Here is a 22,750-nt window from a genome sequence, read left to right as displayed (position 1 = left end):
TGCTGTCTGGTCACCCTAGTACTATTGGGGTGTTGAGGCTAAAGAACAAACTGAGAGGGATACATCCCCTTTGCTGCCTTCCCATCTGGAACTATCTCTGTGAGTTCCGAGAAAGTGAAGTATCTCTTAGTGGAAGAAAATCTATAATCCAACATGGCTGCTAATTCTGGAGATAATCCTCGAGTGGGAGCTGTACAAACCAGACATCTGCTTCCTTGAATTACTTTCTGCTCTTACCTGCCTTCCTTATGACACAAGAGGTGGATGCTGTACCCAGGGAGCTGCTGGCTGCACATGTGTAAATACCAAAATCCTCGGCCGTAACCACCAATATGGTTAAAAGCTGAAAGTTTTTGAGTGTGGCTGAGATCAGTATCCTACTGCTGCTGCGAATGGGCACCCCATCTATAAGGCAGAAGGAAGAAGTCCTTTAATTCTATTGATATGGCTAAAAGTATCTTCTTTTCCAGGTAGAAGACTCCCCTAAATCCATTCCCTTTAACCTTCTCCTGGAATTTAGATTTCCAAGCATATTTATTGTGCTATAACTCTAGACCCTATTTTTAAATTGTCCCAAGTCATCAAATGAGAGTTTATGTCACCTCTGAACCAGTCAATGTGCAGAGGGAAATTGGCAGACGTTTGGCAGGACAGAGTCACAGACTGCCCCAGGGCAACATCCTGATCCGTGAGCTCGTCTACAAAAGAAGGTGCTGAAAGAAAGAGGGAAAACAGCATTTCAGACAGATTAAGACAACTACATATGTAAATCACAACAAGCAACATACCAGACAGCATCTTTAATCAGACTGGCTATCAAGGAGCGCCAGTGGGGAAAAAACAAACATGTTTCACGTTCTTGTGCTCAGTATGCCGTCCTCCTCTTTTTAGGCCCCAGTGACCACACAGTAATGCGTCAGTTCAAAAAAATGGTCCTGCACGCCATCCAGTCTCTTTTCACTGTGTGCCGGCCCAGACCCTGGGAAGGGACGTTACATTACAAGCAAGCTGCCTAGAGAAGACCCAATAACTTCAGAAGGTAACACAAATATATTAGTGATATGCAGCATACTTTTTCTTTAGTAAGTGTAGCATTTGTAATCAGTTCAACAGCTCTTCGGAAGTACGTTATCGCTTTGATAGGACAGTGATGGGTGCTCTAGAAATTAGCTGATGATAGATAGATAGACAGACAGACCGACAGATATGGAAGTCCTCTCTTTATCCAGTCAGCAGCTATACCATACGCAGCAATAGCGAAAGTCTCCTCCCTGTAGCCTTGCCAAACGTTTCAGGAGACAATTAATGCTAGCCTTCTAGCTAAACTAGAGGACAAGCTAAAAGAGCCAAGAGGGGCTACTGAGAGTCTGAATGTTCATGAAGTCCAATGAAGGAACTAGAAACTCCTATGACTGTGCTTATTTAAGTCCTGGATTTACCTCTACCCAGCTTGAAGGAACGTTCTGAGTGGCACCTGACCGCCATGTTGCCACTTCCAAAATACTGTGCGATTTAAAAGCTCCTAAACAATTGACAGATGAAAAGGCACATCAGGTCCCTCTGAATCCCTTCTTTAGAAACATAACTTTTGTGGCATTTATGGTATCCTGGCTCTGTAGTCCACAACCAAACAAACCTTCCATCAGTTTCAATGGCAGTCTTGCCTGAGTAAGGATTTGAGCCTAGATTTGTGGACATATATTCTGTAAAAGGACATTAAACATTAAATGTCATTTTGTTCTGAAATGTGTTCATCTAAAAAAGCTCTGGAAACCATGGCAGTTATTTTTTCCACCAAAAACAATGGTTTTGCTTTCAGGTCAAGACCTATACTTAAAGCATCTGAAAGCCCCGCAAGGTGATGGAGTTGTGGCAAAGATGGAACAAAGAGAACTCCTGGAATTCCTGCTAGCATGTGTAAATTACCAAGGTTTTCCTCTACACAATTCTTAGGAATCTTGCAAGCTACATCCCTCTCAGCTTCTCTGATACTAGCCTGGTGCAATTATATTCCTCTGTGATATTTCACAATAAAACTAACTGCTAACTCGTGCCATAAAGGTACCTTTCCCCTTTGTTTTGAGGCTTGATAATTTGATAGATTCTAAGGCCAAAACAGACCATTGTGATCATCTGATCTGACCTCCAGTATAACACAGGCCATAAGAACTTCCCCAAAATAATTACTAGAGCAGATCTTTTAGAAAACATCCAATTTTGATTTAAAAAGTTTAGTGATTGAGAATCCACCATGACCCTATGTGTGTTGTTCCAATGGTTAATTACTCCCATTTTAAAAATATATGTTTTATCTCCACTCTGAATTTGTCTAGCTTCAACTTCCAGCCATTGAATCACATTCTCTCTCTCTCTCTCTCTGCTAGACTGAAGAGCCCATTTATTAAATATTTGCTCCCCATGTAGGTACCTATAGACTATGATCAAGCCACCCCTTAACCTTTTCTTTGTTAAACTAAATAGATTGAGTTCCTTGAGTCTATCACTATAACGAATGTTTGCTAATCCTTTAAGCATCCTTGTGGCTCTTCTCTGAACTCTCTCCAATTTATGAACATGTTACTTGAATTGCGGATACCAGAACTGGACACAGTATTCCAGCAGCAATCGCACCAGTGCCAAACAGAGATAAAATAACCTCTCTACTCCTACCCAAGATTTCCCTGTTTCTGCATTCCAGGATGGCATTAGTTCTTTTAGCCACAGCATTGAACTGGGAGCTCATGTTCTCAGAATGAAGGGAATGAATGGATGGATCAATGAAGTCCTGATTTTCTGTTTTAATATCCTGCAGCCCCATTTAGACACTCTCTTTCTCTTTTTATACTCACTTCTTTCCTTCTCGATGCCTGTTTCAAAGAATTTAATGGTAGAAGCCAGTCTACTAAATTAGTGACATTTTAATTGCAGCATATAATTACAGTCTATTATCTGTGGTTCATGTGATTAGTTTAGCAGTAAAAATGCCATGGGGTTCTTAGTCATGAATTGTCAGTTAATACCAAAAGTCATGGCAAGTTTAATAAAAGGTCCTGGGGCTAGGATGATATTAAACTGTATTTGGGCAGATGACCTGTGTCAGAAAGACACATTATTTGGCACAACCTAGGTGCCAGAAAATCAAGAGTATAGACAGATTCTAGTCTCCAGATTCTGGTCTCATTGATATAGATATAAATCTGGAGTAATTCCACTGACTTCAGTGTAGTCACTCCACATTTACATCTACTTCACTAAGTTCAGAATTGTGCCCCATGTTTTACATTCAGGGCTAGGAGAGAATACCAAATATTATACTGAAATAAAACACTTAGCTGCAGAGGATGAAGGGAACTCCACTAGACAGTACAGCTGGATCCTATTCCTATTGATGTCCCTGGGTATTTTGCCACTGGGATCAGGACATGGAGGATTACTCCTTTAGGTAAGGGGAGCGGCTGATGCTATTTCATGCTTAAACTGAGCTTTTAATTTGCATCTGCACTTGATTATTGCACACAAGTCAAATGTATAAACTGATGAATATAGGAAGTGTGGAGGGGAAAGAGGAGAGAGAAGGGGTAACAGAGCCCAATTATTTTGTTAGGCCCATTTACATCCACTGTGAGATTTTTACCTTCCCTTTGCTCCGGTTCAGGGGCTGGCTTTCCTTTTAGGATTCTTGAAATATGGGCAACAGAAGCTTTTACTTTCTTCTTCAGAGTCTGCTCTACTGACTGCTCCATTGAATGCGATCTGCCATAGGGTTTAAAGAGTCCTGATCTGCTGTGTGTGGAACTTCTCTGCTTACCACCTGAGTCTTTTTGGAAGCCATACATTGGCTGGGATTCAGTTGTCACATGGCCCTCAGCTCCTTTCCCTATTGGTGGCTCGGAACCTTTCGCCAGCCTTTGAAGGGGTTGCCTTACATCTTCGGAAATGTTCAATAGGTTTTGTCTGGTTTCCCCTGTCGTGGCATCTTGTGAGTTATCTGCAGGGGATTTAATGTCCTCTCTACTGCACAGTCTTTTATACTGATGCAAATGTTCTTTAGTTGCAGGAGGTAATTTTACCTTTTCACCGAAGGGCATAAATCTTTTACCGGTTGGTTTGGGTGGCGGCTTCTTGATGTTCATAAATTCAAATGGAAAATACACAATGTCGTAGAGATCTGACAGGTTCAAATACGCAGGCTCTACCTCAGATATATCAAATTTTGAAGTCCCACTGCTAATGCTAGGCATCTCTTCTGAGAGGTCTTTAATCTTCACTAAGGAAACTTCAGAGTGTTTGTCAGGTTCCTTGCTATCAGAGCTATGACTAGATCTTTTTCCAGAACCTGAATTATCAGACGGGGATGTGCTTGCTTTGCTGGAACTAGTGCTTTTGATTGCTAAATCCTCCAGATGTTCACATTCAGGAGAAGCCACCTTTTCCTCCTCAGTGACTACACTCAACAGGGTTGACATACTCAACTTATCTTCTGCTGCCGGAATTTGTGCAGCTGATTCTGCAAGATCAGCCCGGTAAATGCCCTCATCTCTTTTACTCTGTGACACCAAATGAGTGGGATATCTGGTGGCTACGTGGTCAGCTAGACCTTGATAGAACATCTCCTTTGGAGGGGAGAAGTGCTTTTCACACCCCTCTTGAGTAGAAACGGACTTTGCCAAAACATTCATATCTTCAGACAGACAAACCATCTCTTCAACCAAATCCTCCAGGACAGCAGATTCTGCCTTGCTGTAAACAGAAGGCTTCTTATGTGAATGTTTCTGGCATTCACCCTCACCAACTGAAACAGAGGAAGTCTCTAGAATAGCTAGGCTTTCACCCTCTGAGTCCGCAGATTTCACCTCACTGCAAACTGAAGGCTCCTGAGGTGACTGTTCCTGGCTGTCACTCTCATAGACTGGAAGCGAGGCAGTTTCTCGTTGTGGAATTGTGAAAATAAATAGGCTTTCGCCCTGGAGAACAGCAGACTCCACCTTAATGTAAACAGAAGGCACCTGACAGGAATGTTCCTGCCTTTCACGGTCACAGTCTGAAACTGGGGCACTTTCTGGTGGTGGTGTTAGACTCATTGGATGTTTGCCCTCCAGAACAGTGGAGGCTGTGCCCAAGTAATCAGAAAGCTTCTGATGTAAGCATCCCTGGGTTTCACCCTGGCAGACTGAAAGTGGAGCAGTTTCTGGTTGTGGAGCTGTTAAAATACTTGGGCTTTCACCTTTACAAGCTGGAATTTGGGCAGTCTCTAGGATAATTGGACTTTCACCCTGTAGATCAGCAGATTCTGTAGCACTGTGAACAGAAGGTTTTGGCTGCTGATGTGCATGTTCTCTTCTTTCACTCTCTTGGGCTGATATTGGGGCTCTCTCTGATTCGGGAACAATCAAAACGGAGCTTTCACCCTGTAGAAGTGTAAACTCTGCACCACTAGGCTTCGGCGTCAGCTTTAAATGCTCCTTACTTTCACATGTGTGAGACAACACTGGGGCTGTGTCCGGGTGCTGAGCAGTTAGAATCAGGCTTTCACCTTCCAGACCAGATGGCTCCACATCAATGTCAATAGAAAGTTTTGTCTTTTGATGTAAATCCCCCTCACTTTCACCTTGGTGGGCTGACACTGGGATCTTCTGTGGTTGAGCAGCTAGACCCTGGCATCCTTCATCACCACACTGTGCAGAAGGGACTGGCTGTTCTTCTGAACAATCTTTCCTTGAGTCCTCCTCCATCGAATGCTCCTCAGGCCAAACCTTGCCAGAGTCAGTAGATATTCCATGCTGGTGAACTAGTCCTGCATAACTCCCCTGTGAAGTTAGATCACAGTCTTCTTCCAGAATGTCTTGCTCCTTGGCTAAACTTATGGCTCTTAGCCTGTAATCATCCAATGAACGGCTTCTGCTGGACACCTGGAAGGTGTGACGTGACGGTTTCCTAGCAGCATCAAAGGAAGCCGATTTCATCAGAGGGCCTGTCACACCTTCTCTGCTTTTTCCATATACTTCATCACCTTCTTCTTCTTCCTCCTCCTCCTCTTCTTTCAATTCAAACTGTTCTAGAAGGGGTTCCCGTAGACCACTCAAGGGTATCTTTAAATACCCTGATTTCCTGAAGGCCCTTCTTGTTCTGTCAAGGTGACTTCTGTAGTCTCTGCCTGGTGAGGCAGGTAGATGTGTAGGAGCCTCAGATGCTTGGCTGTAGAATGTGCTTTTAATGACACTCTCTCTGGGGACACACAAAGGTGGTTTCTCCATTGCATCTCCAGCCTTTACGATTCTGTCTTTGTCAGGTAATAATGTGCCTGGTTTTTCTTTTGGCAGTGCCAAATCCAATGTATCTAAGGTGGCTGCCTTTGCCAACGAAGGCTGCTCTGCATCACTCTCTTGAGACTGATCTGCTCTTTCATCTTTGAGTTCTGAGCTGACTGCCTCTGCTTTCTGAGCAAAGACACCTGCCATTAGTACTTTGCTTTCTGTAGGTGACTTATCATCCAGCTCACTTTTCACTAAAGCATACTTCCGTCTCGTGGGTTTTACTGGAGGCACCAAGATCTTGGAATGTTTCTCTTCTGATGCATAACTTGGAGGTTCCTGATAACTCGGTGCATCAAACACACACAAGTGCAGTTCTGGTGTGGAGCCAAAGTGGCTTTTCCTGGGGAAGGATGCATTCTCATTGTCTGAAGAGGAGCCAGTAGTAGTGGAAGAACTACTTTCTTCAACCAGGTGTCGGGAGATGCCCAGCGATGTGTTTTTGTGAGTTCTCTGTAGGATTTCTGGAATGGATCTCATTACCAGTATAGATTTATAGCACATGAGAGAACGCTGAAAAAGGAAAAAAAATATATAACATAACCAAAAAGCAACGTCGTGATGAGAGTGGTGCAAACATGCACAGCAAGAATTACACTATATATCCTCAGAAACATAACACACATAAGAGCTGCACAGCATATTGGCATGATTTCTTTCTGTACAATATGTTTCGACAGATTCATTCTGGGCTGAACTCTCCTCTCATTCCCCGACTTCAGTGGAGGTGTTGCTAACTTATACCTGTGTGGGTGGAGAAGCAGGCTGCAGGCTGACATTTTCAAAGCAGTGCAGGGGATTTAGCCATAGGTCCATTATTTCCATTGTTTCACTGAGTTTCTTAATTAAACATATTAGGCCAGAGCCTTAGATGAAGTAAAATGGCGTAACTCCACTGTAATCAGTAGAGCTCTGCTGATGTATATCAGCAGAGACGCCGGATCCCCGTGTGCTCCACTATGTACTTCAGTGTTTCTTTGGGAACGCTTTCGTTTCTGTATTGCTATTGCTTGTAGGCCTTAAAATGAATAAAACATTTAAATACATGTAAATACTCGTATTCCACATGTTATGTAACACAAAGGGCATGGGGAATGGCTCAAAGTTCAAAGACCAATTATCAGAGGTTTCCGCTAATAATAATAAGCACCCACATAGTACTTTTCATCTGCAAGGTGCTTTACACATAGCAGCCAATGAGCTTATCGCAACATACCCTGGAGATAGGCAGTGTTATTCAATTTATGCAAAGGGAATAAGTGAGGCTAAGAGGTAAAGAACTTGTTCCTACTGGCAGAACGCATCAGACTCAGAGAGGAGATCAGCAATCAGAAGTTCCTGAGTCCCAACCCCATCCTCACATCAATCTTAAGAATGTGGGTTCTAGCCCACTAAAGCCTATGCCCAAATACTTTTGTTAGTCTCTAAGGTGCCTAAGGACTCCTTGTTGTTTTTTTTTGCTGATACAGACTCTGAAACCTGTCACTAAAATACAGGTATCCAAATTGTTGAGGTAAAATCCTGGCTCCAACAAAATCAATGGCAAAACTCCCATTGATGTTTGTATGGGGATTTCACTCTTGGTCTTTGGTATAATGTAATTAATAATAATAGGAGATATACTTATCTCCTAGAACTGGAAGGGACCTTGAAAGGTCATTGATTCTAGCCCCCTGCCCTTACTAGCAGGACCAAATACTGGTTTGTGCCCCAGATCCCAAAGTGGCCCCCTCAAGGATTGAACTCACCACCCGGGATTTAGCAAGCCAATCCTTAAACCACTGAGCTATTCCTCCCCCTCATTTTGTGCATCAAAGCACAGAAAGTCTTTTTGTAGCTTACGAGACAAGTCATCTAACATTCGGAAGTCACTGGTGACCTCAGGCTCAGTGTCTTTACTCATTGTCCAGAAGGGGCTTCCCTCTTTCAGTGCCCTGGGCTGGAAGAAGGCAGAACACTGGTGAGAGCTGGAAGACCTGTATTTTTTCAGCCTGGATACCTTATTTTTGCCACATCCACTGAACCTTTTCCCTGTGACTGTATTCCTTTCTCAGAGGCACAGCAAAGAGACCTGGGCTGCACACCCGGCACTTGTGCTGCAGTCTCGAAGAGACCTTTTAAAAAAAATAGCTAGACAGAAAGAGCAAAATAGACTGAGATCTGCTGACCTGCCACTTGCTTCGAGCCACAATGAACTTCAGCTGTTTTGTGTTAATAAAATGAGCTGCTTCTAGCGGGAGATTAAGCTGTAAAAAAGAAGAATGAGGGAAAAAAACACTGGTCACAAAATCTCAATGACACTTTCAATGGCGTTTGTTAAGATTTAGAAACACACATATATAGGACTAAAAGAGGCCTCCTGGGTCATCAAATCCAGTCCTCTGCTACTGTAGGAAACTCTTTCCTATAATCCCGGTTAGATTTCACTCTCCAGGGGACACAGCATATTTTAATTCAAGGAAGAGTCCTGTTGTTTAACTGCAATTGGCCAAATCTTGAAATCCTTATTTAGTGTTGGCTCTGTCTCCCATTGTGGACCAATCTGAAGACATTTTGAACAAATTTCCAGTAAGACCAGAATCAGGCCCTCATCATATATATATACACACAGACCCAGTATCAAGGACTGCAGGTTCCAAACCCAGGGTCACAGAGCACTTAGCCTCTAAGAGAGAAACACAGTTGCTAGCTGACTGGGAGAGAGATTGGGTAAAATCCAAGCAAACTTACCAAGAACCAGTCGTGTGAGAGACATTCCAAAGCACTAGGCCTGGCTCTGATGATAGAAGAGATACACATTTCAGCTGTCATCATCAGCATGACAAACCCAAAGGGGTGTAGCTTCCTTGCAGATCAAGTGCTACCCAGATGGCTCTCTAGCTAGGGCCTTAAGACAGCTGAGCTGGAAGTCACTTTAAACAATACCAGCAACAATGCCCTTTACCAGCCAGGTTCTGTTATGGGGCAGTAAAGCCAAACAGCCAACCAGAATGATCCCTTTTAAGCCATTTTTTTCTCCTAAACAGTAAAACACGTCTTCTTTTTCAACCTATAGTATGTTTCCCAATGCTCACACTTCCCTCATGTCCCTCAAGTCAGGGACCATGGAAGTTACCACAGCATTCTACAGGGCCTGCACTGCCTTCCTTCATGATACCAAAGGGGAAGACTGCATTTCATGGGTTTACACTGCACCTGACTCAAGTCTCTGCAGTTCAGTCTTTGCCAAAACAGAAATGACTGACTTGTTTCTAATAAGGAAGGCTGCATTACAGGTCACAGAGGGTGCTTTTAACAGTGGGTTTCGCTTAGTCTTCCACACTGGTAGCTATTTGGGATCAGGCCCTCTCAGAGGTCCAGAGAGGCCTGGGCCACTTTCAGCTTTTGAGGCCCCTCACCATAATAAAAATAAAAAATGACGACACATGAAAACAAAATAAGGCACCAAAAAAAGTGTGACACATAATTTGAAGGGTTTTTTTATTTAACAAATGCTTTTCTAACCTTTTTCTTTGCAAAAAATGTATGTCTTTTACCAAATCACATCTCTTATTTGCTTAAATGTGCAGCTCTAAGCTGAGAGCGTGTGTCACATTTTGCATAAAAACAAGTTGTAAAACTTATCAAATGCCAAAAAATTAACAAGTGTCTAAATCTGAAGCCTCCTTTGAGCTTGAGGCCCAGGTTAAAAGGCCCTCCTGGCCCTCCTCTGACTGGCCCTGTTCAGGATAAGCCTAAACTATGGAGGCACCAGTTATGCAGAGCAAAAAATGAAGCTCCCAGTTTCTTGTCTTCTCTCATGCTTGGAACGTTATTATTATTTAGCTGCGTTCCAGAACAACCTAATTAACGTGGTATGCTATTCTATTTAGGTTCTTATATTGCTGTCATCACCCTAGTAACCAACTTCTCTTTCAAACAATTTCTGAACACCCACCTGTGTAATAACATCAAGACACATTGCTCACTCGATATACACATTCTTATCTTTCGATTATAAACTCTTCAGAGTAGTTTTCTGGTGACTATATAAATATGGATTTTAACCCAGCTGCCTTCAGAGGTGAAAGGCTGATATACTAACTGACCATACCAACTTGTCCAAATTTTGTACTTCTCACAGTGAAGGTAGGTCTGATTGGCTGAGAATTGGCAGCTCATCCCACAAACATCTGGTACAATATTTTTGGAAAACAACAGAAATGTACTCACTCAGGTGAAAGCTGTAAGATCTGTCTGATAAAATCCTTCGCTTCTTCACTTAGGTGAACAAAGTCAGGGATAGTCCATGAAACTGTCCCATTCTGGATATTTAGAAGGGTTGCTCTGTCATTTTCCCCAGCAAATGGAGACTTGCAGGTTAAGCTTATTGTATTAACATTATAAAATAAAAGGAGACATGATTTGTCAGGATTTGATTGCTGCTCAACCTTCCAAAAGCACAAATGCATGACAAAGCTTTTAAAATGGGAGGCAGATTCAAAATGAGAGACACACACCACAAGTAATAATAACATTTGCACTTTGATAACATCCAGCCAAGGTTTGCAAAGCACTTTGCAAAATTATTGATCCCCATTTTACAGATGAGGCATCTGAAGAACAGAAAAATTAAAGGTTTGATTTTCAAAACCGCCCTTGCAACTTAGCTATGTAAACGTGGACCCATGCCTTTACATTAGGGAAGGCCAAAATATGCGTCCATAAGATTGTATGGGTCATTGTGAAATACTTAACCCAAAGCTATGAACTGACAGTTACTGACTATAATATTCATAGAAGCTGTCAGCTCTTTGGAACAGGGACACCATCTTTAGAACTGAAAGTGCTTAGCATGCTGTTGGTAACATACACATTAAATAAATTACTACTGAACAATCATCACAACCTTACACTTTACTCACTCAAAACTCCTACTAAAGTCATTGGAAGTTTTACCTGAGTCAGGATTAAGGAAAGCTAAATAGGACTCTTAAAGCAGATTGTTTACCTTAAATAGCTGATGACCCCAGCAGCCCTGAGAAGAAAAGAAACATACTTATATCAGACAGATGTTCTTGTTTCTCCCTCTACCTCACCACATAGCTTCCTTCATTTCAAGTGACAATAATCCAAATAACTGTACAATAGGATCCTCTTTACCTGCCCTGTAAGGATTAGCTTTTTGAAGGCAAATTCTAACTGTTCCTTTTTGCATTAGTCCTGATTTTTCTTTTAAACAGCACAGGAAACAATTCTGCACAATTTATTTAAAGGTGACAGGAAGGATTTTTAAAAAATTAGGTTTGTGTGCATTTTTTTCTTTATTACGGATAAAGAAGAAATATGTTAATTTTTATTTATTATTTTTTTACTGTAAATGTATCAGGAATGTCAATGCTGGCTTTCCCTGGCTTTGCCGGACTACCTACCGGATGTCTCTTAAACACAGATTTTGTTGTATAGTTTCTCATTAGCGTTTAATACATTTTATCAAAAACAGAGAAAAATCAGAGTTCTTAACATTCTGGCTCAAGTCCTCTTATCCTCTAAATTGCTCAACTTTCATTTTTAACTCTACTTTGTCTCTGTCATTGTACCAGTTCTGCAGAAAAGCACTGGTAGAAATTCCCCTACCATCCTTTTCAAAAAAACCATGCTTCTTTATACTGCATAAATAGATTACAAGCCCAATTTCTTTACCTCTTCAAGCAATTAGCCAGATGTTGCATTGGAAATATTTTGTATATGATCAACACTGGATATTTCTACATATCAGACATTCAATACTACACCATGACTTCAGCAGAACTGAGGATGCTTAGCAACTCACAAGATAAGGCCCTTCCACAGCAAAATTAAAACACATACATGTTTGTAATGTGTTTAACCCTCTACAGTACATGTTCCCAATGTATCAATCAATTCACCCCGAAGCCCCAAAGTTATGTTGTTTGGTGCTATAACTTTTTTAAAAAGTGACAATTTACCAAATATCAGATGCTTTTGACACTGGTGACTGAGAGATAATTTCTGGGGAGACAAACTCTGGAGACCCGTATTTGCTGTACTGAGGCTCAGATGGATTTATCTTTTGAGCGAACCCGAAGTCACAGATCTTAATGTCTTCTCTTTCAGGATAAACCATCAGGATATTTGGAGGCTAATGAATCAGAAAACATGGAGAACGTTTATTTGCAAAAATAAGTAAATCTTTAATATATAGTCTGACTAAAGCACATCAGTCTCCTGATCTACAAGCTGTAATGGCTAAGATAAGGTGGATTTTTCTTTGCGAGTTACCTTAATATCCAAGTGAAGTACATTATGGTCATGAAGATAGCTGAGTCCTTCCAAAAGTTGCTTGATGTATAATTTGACCTTAAAAATCAAAATCAGTTACAAAACATTTTCATTTAAATAGTACGGTGGGTCTACTTAAAATTTTAATTCACATTTCAGAGGGATTACCAATTCCAGAAATATTCTTTGTAAGTAATATGGGGAATACAGCTTGAACCAGTTGTTAAGGCTGACTAGAAAATAATTCCATTTTGTGAAAAGTTTCCGGGTTTCAAAAGTTGTTTTCCTTCCAGTGCAGATTAAAAATGAGACTTTTTGAAATTTTTCACAACCCCCCCCCTACAAGCCATATGAGAGAAAGCTTCAGCCACCCCAGAATAGCCAAAAACCCAACAAACGGGGAGGGATAGCTCAATGGTTTGAGCACTAGCTTGCTAAACCAAGGGTTGTGAGTTCAATCCTTGGGGGCCATTTAGGGATCTGGGGCAAAAATCTGTCTGGGGATTGGTCCTGCTTTTAGCAGGGGGTTAGACAAGATGACCTCCTGAGGTCCCTTCCAACCCTGATATTCTATGATTATGGTACTCAGAGAGAGTACATGAACCTCAGCCTTCCACATTCCAGATCAGCATCCTAACCTCTCATGTACTGGCAATTCTGGAGTGGGACCTGGATATGGACCTATCCCCACCAGTGAAATTCCATTCTAGATCTGAGAAATGGATATATTTAGTGAAAAAACTTCCAACCAGCTCTAATGGTATCACCTCTACAAAAAGGAATACACTTTTTAAGTGAGACTATTTTATGTGAAACCTACGGGGAACTAAACATTAGAACATGGAATTCAGACACAGCAGCTAAGGGTATGTCTACACAGCCCATTGCAACAAGCCTCCCAGCACAGGTTGGGCTACAGGGCTCATACTAGCTCTAAAAATAGCTGTGTAGACAGCACTTTGTAGTTGCAGCTCCTGCTGGATCGTGGGCTCTGAAGCCAATCCCCATTTTCTAGACTTACAAGTTTCTTGATCAAGGCTTGGGGGCTTGCTGACGTGGGCTGCACAGACATACCCTAAATGGTCCCTTCCACACCAGAGTTTTCCAGATATTAGGAAGCCTGAGCTTTACAAACAGAGATGCACTTAACAGGGGATATGAACACCCCCAAACTTTGGGGGAAATTCCAATTCAGATTTCGACATTACATCACAGGCCCTTGTCTAACACAGTTCGTTTGGTCTGCGTAGACCGGGAAAACACATTTTTAAGTAGCGTTAGAAAGCCATTTTTTAGACTAGGCACAGATCCTAATACGAGTAAAATTTCTCTGTGGATGTGGATTTAATATCCAGGCCCAGTGACAAGGTAATTTAGCCTTGCCTCTACAGTTTTATCTGATGCTTCCTCTAAGACCTGAGAAAAATAAAAGCAGCCATTGAAATGTAGGATACTTGTGTTCCAGAACAAGACAGACTACGGGGTTTTTATATTTTGAGCTAGAATGGAGGATACCATCTCAGTTTCAGAGGATACCATCTCAGTTCTTGGCTTGTGGAGCGCCAGGAGGTAAAGAAAAAAACAATCCCTAGTGAACATGAAATTATTACACATGTCAAAACACATGAAAGCTACATGATAGAAGTTGTGGTTTGGGAAAGTGGTAGTGTTACGGAGACAATATGTTCTTGGGTCTAACAAGGAAATATAAAATTTAGCTGAGCACATGTTTACCATCAAAAGCCCTCGGCTTCTCATTTTATTCTGTTGAGAAGCTATCACTGGGAATGCAAGTTTCAGGGTGTGCACTTAATTCATTCTGGCTTGACGGATATTACATGTTTCTGAAATAGTCCCTATATTCAAAATGGATAGTATAAATAAAGCAGCCATATTCTGTAGAACCAGAATGAATTTTGGAGTGCACCTACAGAAATTTTAAAATGAGAAGAAATTGGTACCTCTGCTTCAGTAACAACACTCTTCCTGAATAAACGGTCCAAGAGCTCCTCACCGGAGCACCTAGCAAGGACATTAAGGAAAACAAAGACCATTGGTTTATTATCATCATTTACTAGCATTCTTCAACAAATACAATCTTTGATAATAAAAAAGAACAGATCTCAGAGGGCAGCATATCCTTGGTGATGTTAAATCCTCTCTCTTTGCCAGGAATTGTCTGAAGGTCTGTTATAAAACACCTCCAGTCCCGAAGGAGCTAGGGCAGTCCTCCTATGGGAAATGGTAAACTGAACCACTGAAAATCTTTGTTCCGTAAAAATTAAACGAAACCCATGGAATTAACAAGCTGCTTTGTGTTAAAATTCTCCCGTTAGACATGTTGGTTGGTTGCTCCTCATCATCTTTCCTCTGTGCTTGCATACTGTCCATCTAGGTTATAATCCCATTGGGGCAGGAACCTCAGCTTTCACATATTTCAGTAAAGTGCTTTGGCATGATATAATCAATTGGTTCAAGAGGTATTTTTCTAAGACAGCTTTTTCTATTGTGAATCCACTCATCCTTTGTACTTATATGGCCCCCATTCCCCTTGTATCTGAGCAGTTTACAATCTTTAATATGTTTATGTTGTGCAAATATGTCCCTTTATCTCAGATGAAAAATATAAATGGTTATATTCATATTGACATGGGTTTCCCTTAACTGGCACTCCCAGCATTATCTGAGAAAAAGAAGGGAAGAAAAGGATACAACTCCAAAATCAGAACCAAGGTTTTCCTTGTTTCAAATTCATCCAGCAGCCGGGCAATTTTATCATGGGAGAGCGTGGCTAGGATGTCTCTCTCTTGATAGGACTGGGTTCTCGTTTTGCTTCGCAGAGGTATGAACTTGGCAGCACAGGATACTCTGTTCCCTTTGTGCACAACCCGTTTCACAAAGCTGAAAGAGCCCCTGTACATAATAAAGAAATATACCACATTGAGGTTTTGCCCTGTATCATCCTGTATGTCAGATTCATGACGCTTACATTCATTGTCTACCCCCATGCAATCCTCTCTCAAAGCCTCCCCTCCACATTCACCATAAACTCAGGCTAATGTAATGATCTGACTTTATTGTGTGTGAGATCATGTTTCCCTCTGCTGACTGCCCCCCCAAAACTGAACAGCCTGCTATTCACTGCCAGTTAACAGTTACACCTTCAGCTCCAGTGTTAGGGGCATGTGCTGAAGGCGCCAGGTTCACTCTTGGTGGACAGATATGGTGTCTGTAGGTACACATTCATGGGTCTGCCACACCAAGATAATGCCAAAATAACATATTTGGGGCAAAATTCTGCCCTCTATTATAGCTGTACAGCCCCACTGAACTCAACAGGGTTGCACAAATGTCAAAGCAAGTCAGTGGAATTGCACGGGTGTGACCAAAGGCAGAATTTGGCCTATCAACGCTGTTTTCTCTACACAGTAATACTTCAGCCAACTTTGGGGTACACACTGAGAGTGTTTTATTATCCCTTCCACCCTTTATTAAAAATCTCAGGGAACACCCTGCTACATGGAGCAGGGATGACAATTCCATCAACTCCCACGCTTTAGACATGTCAAAACTTTACAGAACTGGACACAGTTCTGCCCTCAGTTTCTTGGATATAAACCCACTGAAGTCAACGGTATTCAAGTGAAATCCAATGCAGTTGCAAGCATAGAAGTGAAGGAAAAATGCAGAGCAGTGAACTTATACTGCACTTGTGGAAACCACTGGGATCCCACAATACCAAAGACATGGAGTGAAATCCTGACTCCATTGAAGTCAACGGGAGTTTTGTCATTGACTGCATCGGGACTAGGATTTCAGCCACCGTTTTCACCATACTAACTACTGTATTGCAAAGTGGGCAAAAAGAAAAGGTGGGTCAAATAAAGTCCTGGCATAAGTGGGCTTAGCAAGAGAAGAAAGTCAACGAGAACTCTGCCCACTTGTGCCAAACCTGAATGCAGCCTGGATGCTTAACTAAAAATAGGAATGAATAAAACAAGATGTGAATAACAAAATAGGTGATAGCCTGGGGTGATGCACAGAATGTGTCGGGAAGGCCTCCACAATTCACTCAGACCTCCTCTCAGAAGTTAGGTGGTCACCCCACATTCAGGTTTCACAGCTCCTCACACCATCATGTATTAGCTGGGTTATGCAAATTTTCCTGTGAGTGGAAGGGAAACATCTTCTCTGTCACAAGACTGGGATTAATACTGCTTCATGAACTGGCTACCCCATTTCCCCCTTGCCCCTTGAAGAAAAGCTGTCCCCCATCCCCTTTCCACCGGGACTCCATGAGGAGTGAGATACCCAAGCTGCTCCTAATCTGGTATACTTCCACTGCAATGGAATGTGTCCTCCCTTTTTACTGCATATGCCCTCAAACGTCCATGTCTTGGAGACCCTCCTCATGGTCAAGTGAGGGATACAACTTCTTCAGGAGTGCAGTAGTCCTGGTTCCATGCTCTGACCAGATAGCAGGGATAGAAGCCCCCTTCCTTAGAGTTTGTGAAGCATGCCATCTTTAGATCAATAGTTCTGTACATCTTAAAAGAGATCAGACAGGCATTTATACATTCTCCTGCAAGGACATTTTAAAAGTGAAAAAATCACACTTACCTTCCTATCTCCTGCTTCACCTCATAGAAGGAATGGAGTTTTCTTCGGGTGCTCTGTTTCTTGGTCACTTGGTCTTTCTTGGCTTTGGTAACCAAAGAAAAAGTTAGTAGTAGTGTTCAGACAACATGGCCATGGCACAACATGCAAAACAATCATGCTGACAATGTTCTGCGGGAAATAATATGATCCATTTTTCTAAGCTTCTGTTTAGAATTAGGCTATTGAAGGTGTTTGGCACCATAAACATAGGGGCCCAGATTCTCAGCTGGTGTAAATAGCATATCTAGACAGTATATCACAAACCAAGTCTTAGAGTGGCTCCAGCTAGCAAGGTGCTACTAACCCTGGAATACGTCCCCAGAAGCCTAAGCGTCAGACACAAGTCAGCACCCCACAACTGTGGATGTGGCCATATGGCCACGGGGAGCGAATACATCAAACCTAAGAAATGAAGTTACCCTCATGTACAACAAGCTCTGCTTTGCACAAGACCTCCCCTCCTGCATTTTTGGCAATGCAGGTATAGATGCCACCATCTTCTGGGGCAGCTTTGTCCAGGATCAAACTGTATGTTGTGCCTTCTTTCACTTGATGGATCCTGTTGCTGTCAGTCAACAAGGAATTATCCTGGAAAAATGTGACACTACTTCAGTATTAAAGTGCCAGGGTGAAATAGGTACTGGTACACTGCAAGGGTTTAGATCAGTGATACTCAGACCTCAGGAGTTCAGGAGCCAAATTAGCGATCAACATTACCCAAAAGAGCCATACTAGTGTGAATTCATTGTTTCATTTACTCTCTCTCATAGATACATATTTTATTCTCACAGGAAAAAAGTTAATAATTTAGTGCAAGTTGGTAAATTAATCGGTTAATAACATAGTAAAAGCATCCTGATTGGTCAATAACTTAGATTGGTTATAATTAAATCACACGGTGTTTTAATATCATGTGCTGCAAAGAGCTGCAGGAGACACATTAAAGAGCCTCTTGTGGCTGGAAAGCCTCAGTCTGAGTATCACCGGTTTAGGTAGAACAACAGTAGTTAAAATGGAGATCTACTGTGCACTTAGAATAGAGAAGTTTATATTCCAGAGAAAATTTTCTATGCCCTGGTACTGATACTCTGTTTTCAATAGCAACTTGGATGGAGTAAACCCAGTGCAGATAAAATAAGAATGAACTCAAACCTTTGCCTAAAAATCTAAATCTGAAACCTTTTTTTAAAACTCCCAACTTCTCGGTTTTAGCCAAGACCAAAAGCAGAAATACTACAAAAAAGGTGGAGATCTTAGTATTGTCCATTCATTACCAAACAGTAATGGAAGTCTCATAATACAGGCTTTTTGTGTGAGATTCCCAGCTCAATTTCAAGACCAAAAAGTCAGGATAAGCAGGGGTTTAGTGGTTAGAGTAGAGGACTAGGAATCAAGACTCCTAGGTTCTATTTCTTATTCTGACACTGGCTTCCTTTGTTCTCTTGGGCAAATTTCTTAATCTCCCTGTGTCTCTTTTCCCATTTGTAAAATGGGGATTCTTTTTACCTGATTCCTAGGGGTGCTGTGAGCCTTAATTAATGACTGCAAAGTTCTTGAGATCCCCAGATGAAGAATGCAGTAGATGAATAAATTATCATCATTAACACAGTAAAGATCTGCTGTTGTGCGAGTCTTCTGGAAGCCTGTCAGCCATAGTCCAGCAATGTCAGCTGTATCTCCATAACAATGGGAAGACGTTTCTCGTTTTGTACTACTGGTTCATTCTCAGTTAATGGCAATGACCTTTACAAGCCCACTTCTGACTCACAGGAGCTAGGAAGAAGCCTCCCCTATGGCCAAGTTATTCCATAATTGCCCAGTCCCACTGTGTGTCTTGCACCTTCCTCTGAAGCAGCTGTACTAGATGAGATGGAGCACTGGTCTGACCCAGCCCGGAAATTCCTATGTCCCTATATTTGTATTATTCCTTAATTGACTTAACAATCAGAAGTTTTAACCTTGAAAGTTCATCACTTCTTTGCCTGCAAATAAGACCAGCCATTCTTGGCCCAATGATAAATACAGGAGGCTATTTGAGCCTATTATGGCCAATTGTTTTCTAACTTCTCCGTTATTTGTTAATTTCTCTTCACACCATTCCTTTCTGTGGCACTCATCAGTTATGGGAAATATCTTCTACCTACCTTATACCATGCGATAGTAGGCTGGGGATTTCCTTCAATAACTGCATGAAATTTGGCAAACTCCCCAGACTGAACCTGCACATCCTCAATGGTCACTTGCATAAATGGCGGGCCTGGGGAGACAAAAGGTTTACACTGCTTAAAAGAGAGCTCAGTTATGTTAGGATCAAGCTGGGGATCAGCGAGCGGGAATTACGATTACATTGTGTGAGCTGCTCAAAGAATTGCCAACCCAAGAGGCCCTCAAAGTCACGTGATTGGCTTAAAACCATGAGGTTTAAAAAATAATACATCTGCACTTCTTTTTATTGGCTTTTGGCCCTTTAGGCTTCCAGTTTTCAAGCTCACCTGAGCTGGAGCTTTAAGAAAGCCACCAAATATTGTGATAAATTTGCAGCTGTTGGCAAAACAATGAGACGACCATGGGAACTGAGACAGAAGGGTAAAACGATGCAATTTCTTACTTGCTGCACTCTTCTCATCTGTTTTATAAACGCAGGTTCTTTCTGTGGTCTCAATATAAATTTGACTCTGGACATCCCAGACCACGTCTGCCCCTTCTCTTCTACACCAGTCTGCTCCCTCCGTGACTGCTGATGTTCTTGTTACATAAACCAAGAGGCAGAGTCATTACCCAGACAGTCTTCACCTCAGACAATAATAAGCAGGGCCTAAAATGCAACTTAAACAGACCAGACCACAGCATCCTCAGATGCCACGCACTCACTGACTCACTCTCATAATGACATGTTAAAAGACATCCCCACCAGTTGGAGTATAGAATAATAGTAATCAGAGCCAAGTGGTGCTACCATTATTCACTGATCATGGACATTTTAGGATATAAATTATGGCAGAGAAAAACCCTGCTTTGTTTTGTCCCTGGCGCAGACATAATCAGCTACAATGTAAATGTGTTTTGAAACTCTAGCTGCTCTGTTCTCCCTGCAATCAGGGACGACTCCAGGTACCAGCATGCCAAGCACATGCTTGGGGCGACAAGCCACTGGGGGTGCTCTGCTGGTCGCTGCGAGGGTGGCAGGCAGGCTGCCTTTGGCAGCTTGCCTGTGGGAGGTCCACCAAAGATGCGGGACCAGCGGACCTGCCGCGGGACCAGCGGACCCTCCGCAGGCAAGCCGCCGAAGGCAGCCTGCCTGCCGTGCTTGGGGCGGCAAAATGCCTAGAGCCACCCCTACCTGCAATGTGCATTCATATCTCCAAATACAAGCAATGAATTTCACACGCATGAAACAGAAGGGATAATACAGCCTTTTAGGATTATATCTTGCCATTGTTCTGGGTGTTTAACTACCAGTGAAATCAATATTTATTTAAAACTGATTCCAGGATAGTTTTGATTTGGGGACTTAATTACTCCCCGTGTAGTGTACCTCTCCACTCTCCTCTGTCTTTTAACATACAACAACCTTGCACAAGACTTTAAAGATCATACTAAACCCCAGTAACAGTAATGGGGGATTCGATTATTAGAAATATCTATACTCTCTAGTTGGGTGATGACCAGAAGAACAGCATGGTAAATTGCTTGCTTGTGTGAAGACTGGGGACCTCTCAAGACATTTGGAAAGACTTATGTGCGGTGCTGGGACAAAGTCAGTGGTTGTGGTACATGTAGGTACCAATGAAAAAGGGAAACATAGGAGGAGAGAACCTGGAGGCCAAATTTAGGCTGTTTCCCACAGCTCCAGTTGGCTGGGAATGGCAAGCCACAGACACTGGGAGCTGCGGGGGAGCGTGCCTGCAAATGGTCAATGTAAACAAATGTCTTGCAGCCCACCAGGGGATTACCTTGATGGGCTGCGTACCGAAGGTTGCCGACTCCTGCTCTATAGCCTACTAAAGAGGAGAGGATAGAAGTTAATAAAGTACAGGTAGGAACTGAAGAGAAAGTCAGACAAAGAGCGTCCCATTCAATTATATTGAACGAGGCAAATAACTAAATATTGACAAATTTTATAAGTGCTTGTTTACAAATGCTAGATGTCTAAACACTAAGATGGACAAACTTGAATGCCTCATATTAAATGAAGATATTGATATAACAGGCATCACATAAATTTGGTGGAACTGTGATAATCAATGGGACAGAATAATACCAGGATGCAAAATACACAGGAATGGTAAGGGTGGTCACACTGGTGGGGAAGTGGCCCCTAGACATAAAAGAAAACAGAGTCAAATATAGTAAAGATCTTAAATGAATCAAACTGTACCACAGAATGTCTACAGATAGAAATTCTATGCTTGAATAATTACAGCATGGCCATAGGAATGTACTACTGACCATCTGACCAGAATGATGACAGTGACTGTGAAATGCTCAGGGAGATTAAAGAAACAAAAACAGAAAACTCAGTACTAATGGGAGATTTCAATTACCCCCATATTGTCTATACAGGTTACCTCAGGAAGGATGCAGAGATAAAATTTTTAGACACCATTAATGATTGTTTTGCAGAGCAGCTAGTCCTGGAATCCACAAGGGGAGAGGCAATTCTTGATTCAGTCCTAAGTGGTGCACAGGATCTGATCCAAGAGGTGAATATATCTGAATCACTCAGTAATATCAACCATAATGTAATTAAATTTAACATCCTTTCAGGGACAAAACTACCAAAGAAACCCATCACAGCAGAATTTAACTTCAAAAAGGGGAACTACAAAAAATGAGGATGCTAGTAAAATAGAAACTAAAAAGAAAAGTCACAAGAGTGAAATTCCTGCAAGATGCATGTAAACTACACTTCTACCTCGATATAACGCTGTCCTCGGGAGCCAAAAAATCTTACCGTGTCATAGGTGAAACTGGGTTATATCGAACTTGCTTTGACCCACCGGAGTGTGCAGCCCTGCCCTCACCAAAGCGCTGCTTTACCGTGTTATATCTGAATTCGTGTTATGTCAGGTCGTGTTATATCGGGGTAGCGATGTATTTTAAAACACCACGATAGAGGCTCAAACTAAATGTATACCCAAAATGGAAAAAAAAAAAAAAAAAAGCCAGAAGACCAAAAAAATGACACTGGGTCTAACCAAGAGAGTAGAAGAGGTGGTTAATAACTGGAAGTCAAATCCTACTGGGAAAAATAGAAAGGAGTATAAACTCTTGCAAGAATAAAAACATAATTAGGTAGGCCAAAAAAAGAATTTGAAGAACAACTAGGAAAAGGCACAAAAATGAACAGCAATTTTTTAAAAGTATATCAGAAGCAGAAAGCCTGCCAAACAATCACTGGGGCCACTGGATAACTGAGGTGCTAAAAAAGCTCTAGAGGAAGATAAGGCCATTACAGAGAAACTAAATGAATTTTTTGCATGAGTCTTCACTGCAAA

General features: G+C 41.9%; 1 protein-coding gene across 1 annotated transcript in view; it reads right to left on the bottom strand.

Moving 5' to 3' along the window:
- The window catches only part of LOC142046182 (obscurin-like), a 36,912-nt gene extending 16,303 nt beyond the window's left edge, over positions 1 to 20,609 (bottom strand). Inside the window, exons 1-16 of the mRNA XM_075061933.1 lie at positions 20,593 to 20,609; positions 19,861 to 19,997; positions 19,397 to 19,509; positions 17,672 to 17,840; positions 17,214 to 17,295; positions 15,306 to 15,506; positions 14,555 to 14,615; positions 12,594 to 12,671; positions 12,281 to 12,453; positions 11,302 to 11,328; positions 10,524 to 10,676; positions 9,042 to 9,087; positions 8,480 to 8,557; positions 3,635 to 6,824; positions 603 to 713; positions 238 to 405 (exon numbers count right to left, since the gene is read on the bottom strand). Of these exons, the coding sequence (XP_074918034.1) occupies positions 238 to 405; positions 603 to 713; positions 3,635 to 6,824; positions 8,480 to 8,557; positions 9,042 to 9,087; positions 10,524 to 10,676; positions 11,302 to 11,328; positions 12,281 to 12,453; positions 12,594 to 12,671; positions 14,555 to 14,615; positions 15,306 to 15,506; positions 17,214 to 17,295; positions 17,672 to 17,840; positions 19,397 to 19,509; positions 19,861 to 19,997; positions 20,593 to 20,609 (4,804 nt within the window). The remainder of the gene's footprint in view (positions 1 to 237; positions 406 to 602; positions 714 to 3,634; positions 6,825 to 8,479; positions 8,558 to 9,041; positions 9,088 to 10,523; positions 10,677 to 11,301; positions 11,329 to 12,280; positions 12,454 to 12,593; positions 12,672 to 14,554; positions 14,616 to 15,305; positions 15,507 to 17,213; positions 17,296 to 17,671; positions 17,841 to 19,396; positions 19,510 to 19,860; positions 19,998 to 20,592) is intronic.
- Between the last annotated feature and the right edge of the window lie 2,141 nt (positions 20,610 to 22,750).

The sequence above is a fragment of the Chelonoidis abingdonii genome, chromosome 2 (genome assembly GCF_003597395.2).
Source record: "Chelonoidis abingdonii isolate Lonesome George chromosome 2, CheloAbing_2.0, whole genome shotgun sequence".
Taxonomy (NCBI): Eukaryota; Metazoa; Chordata; order Testudines; family Testudinidae; genus Chelonoidis; species Chelonoidis abingdonii.
Note: the sequence above shows the minus strand (reverse complement) of the source record. Positions and strands in the feature narration are given on the sequence as shown.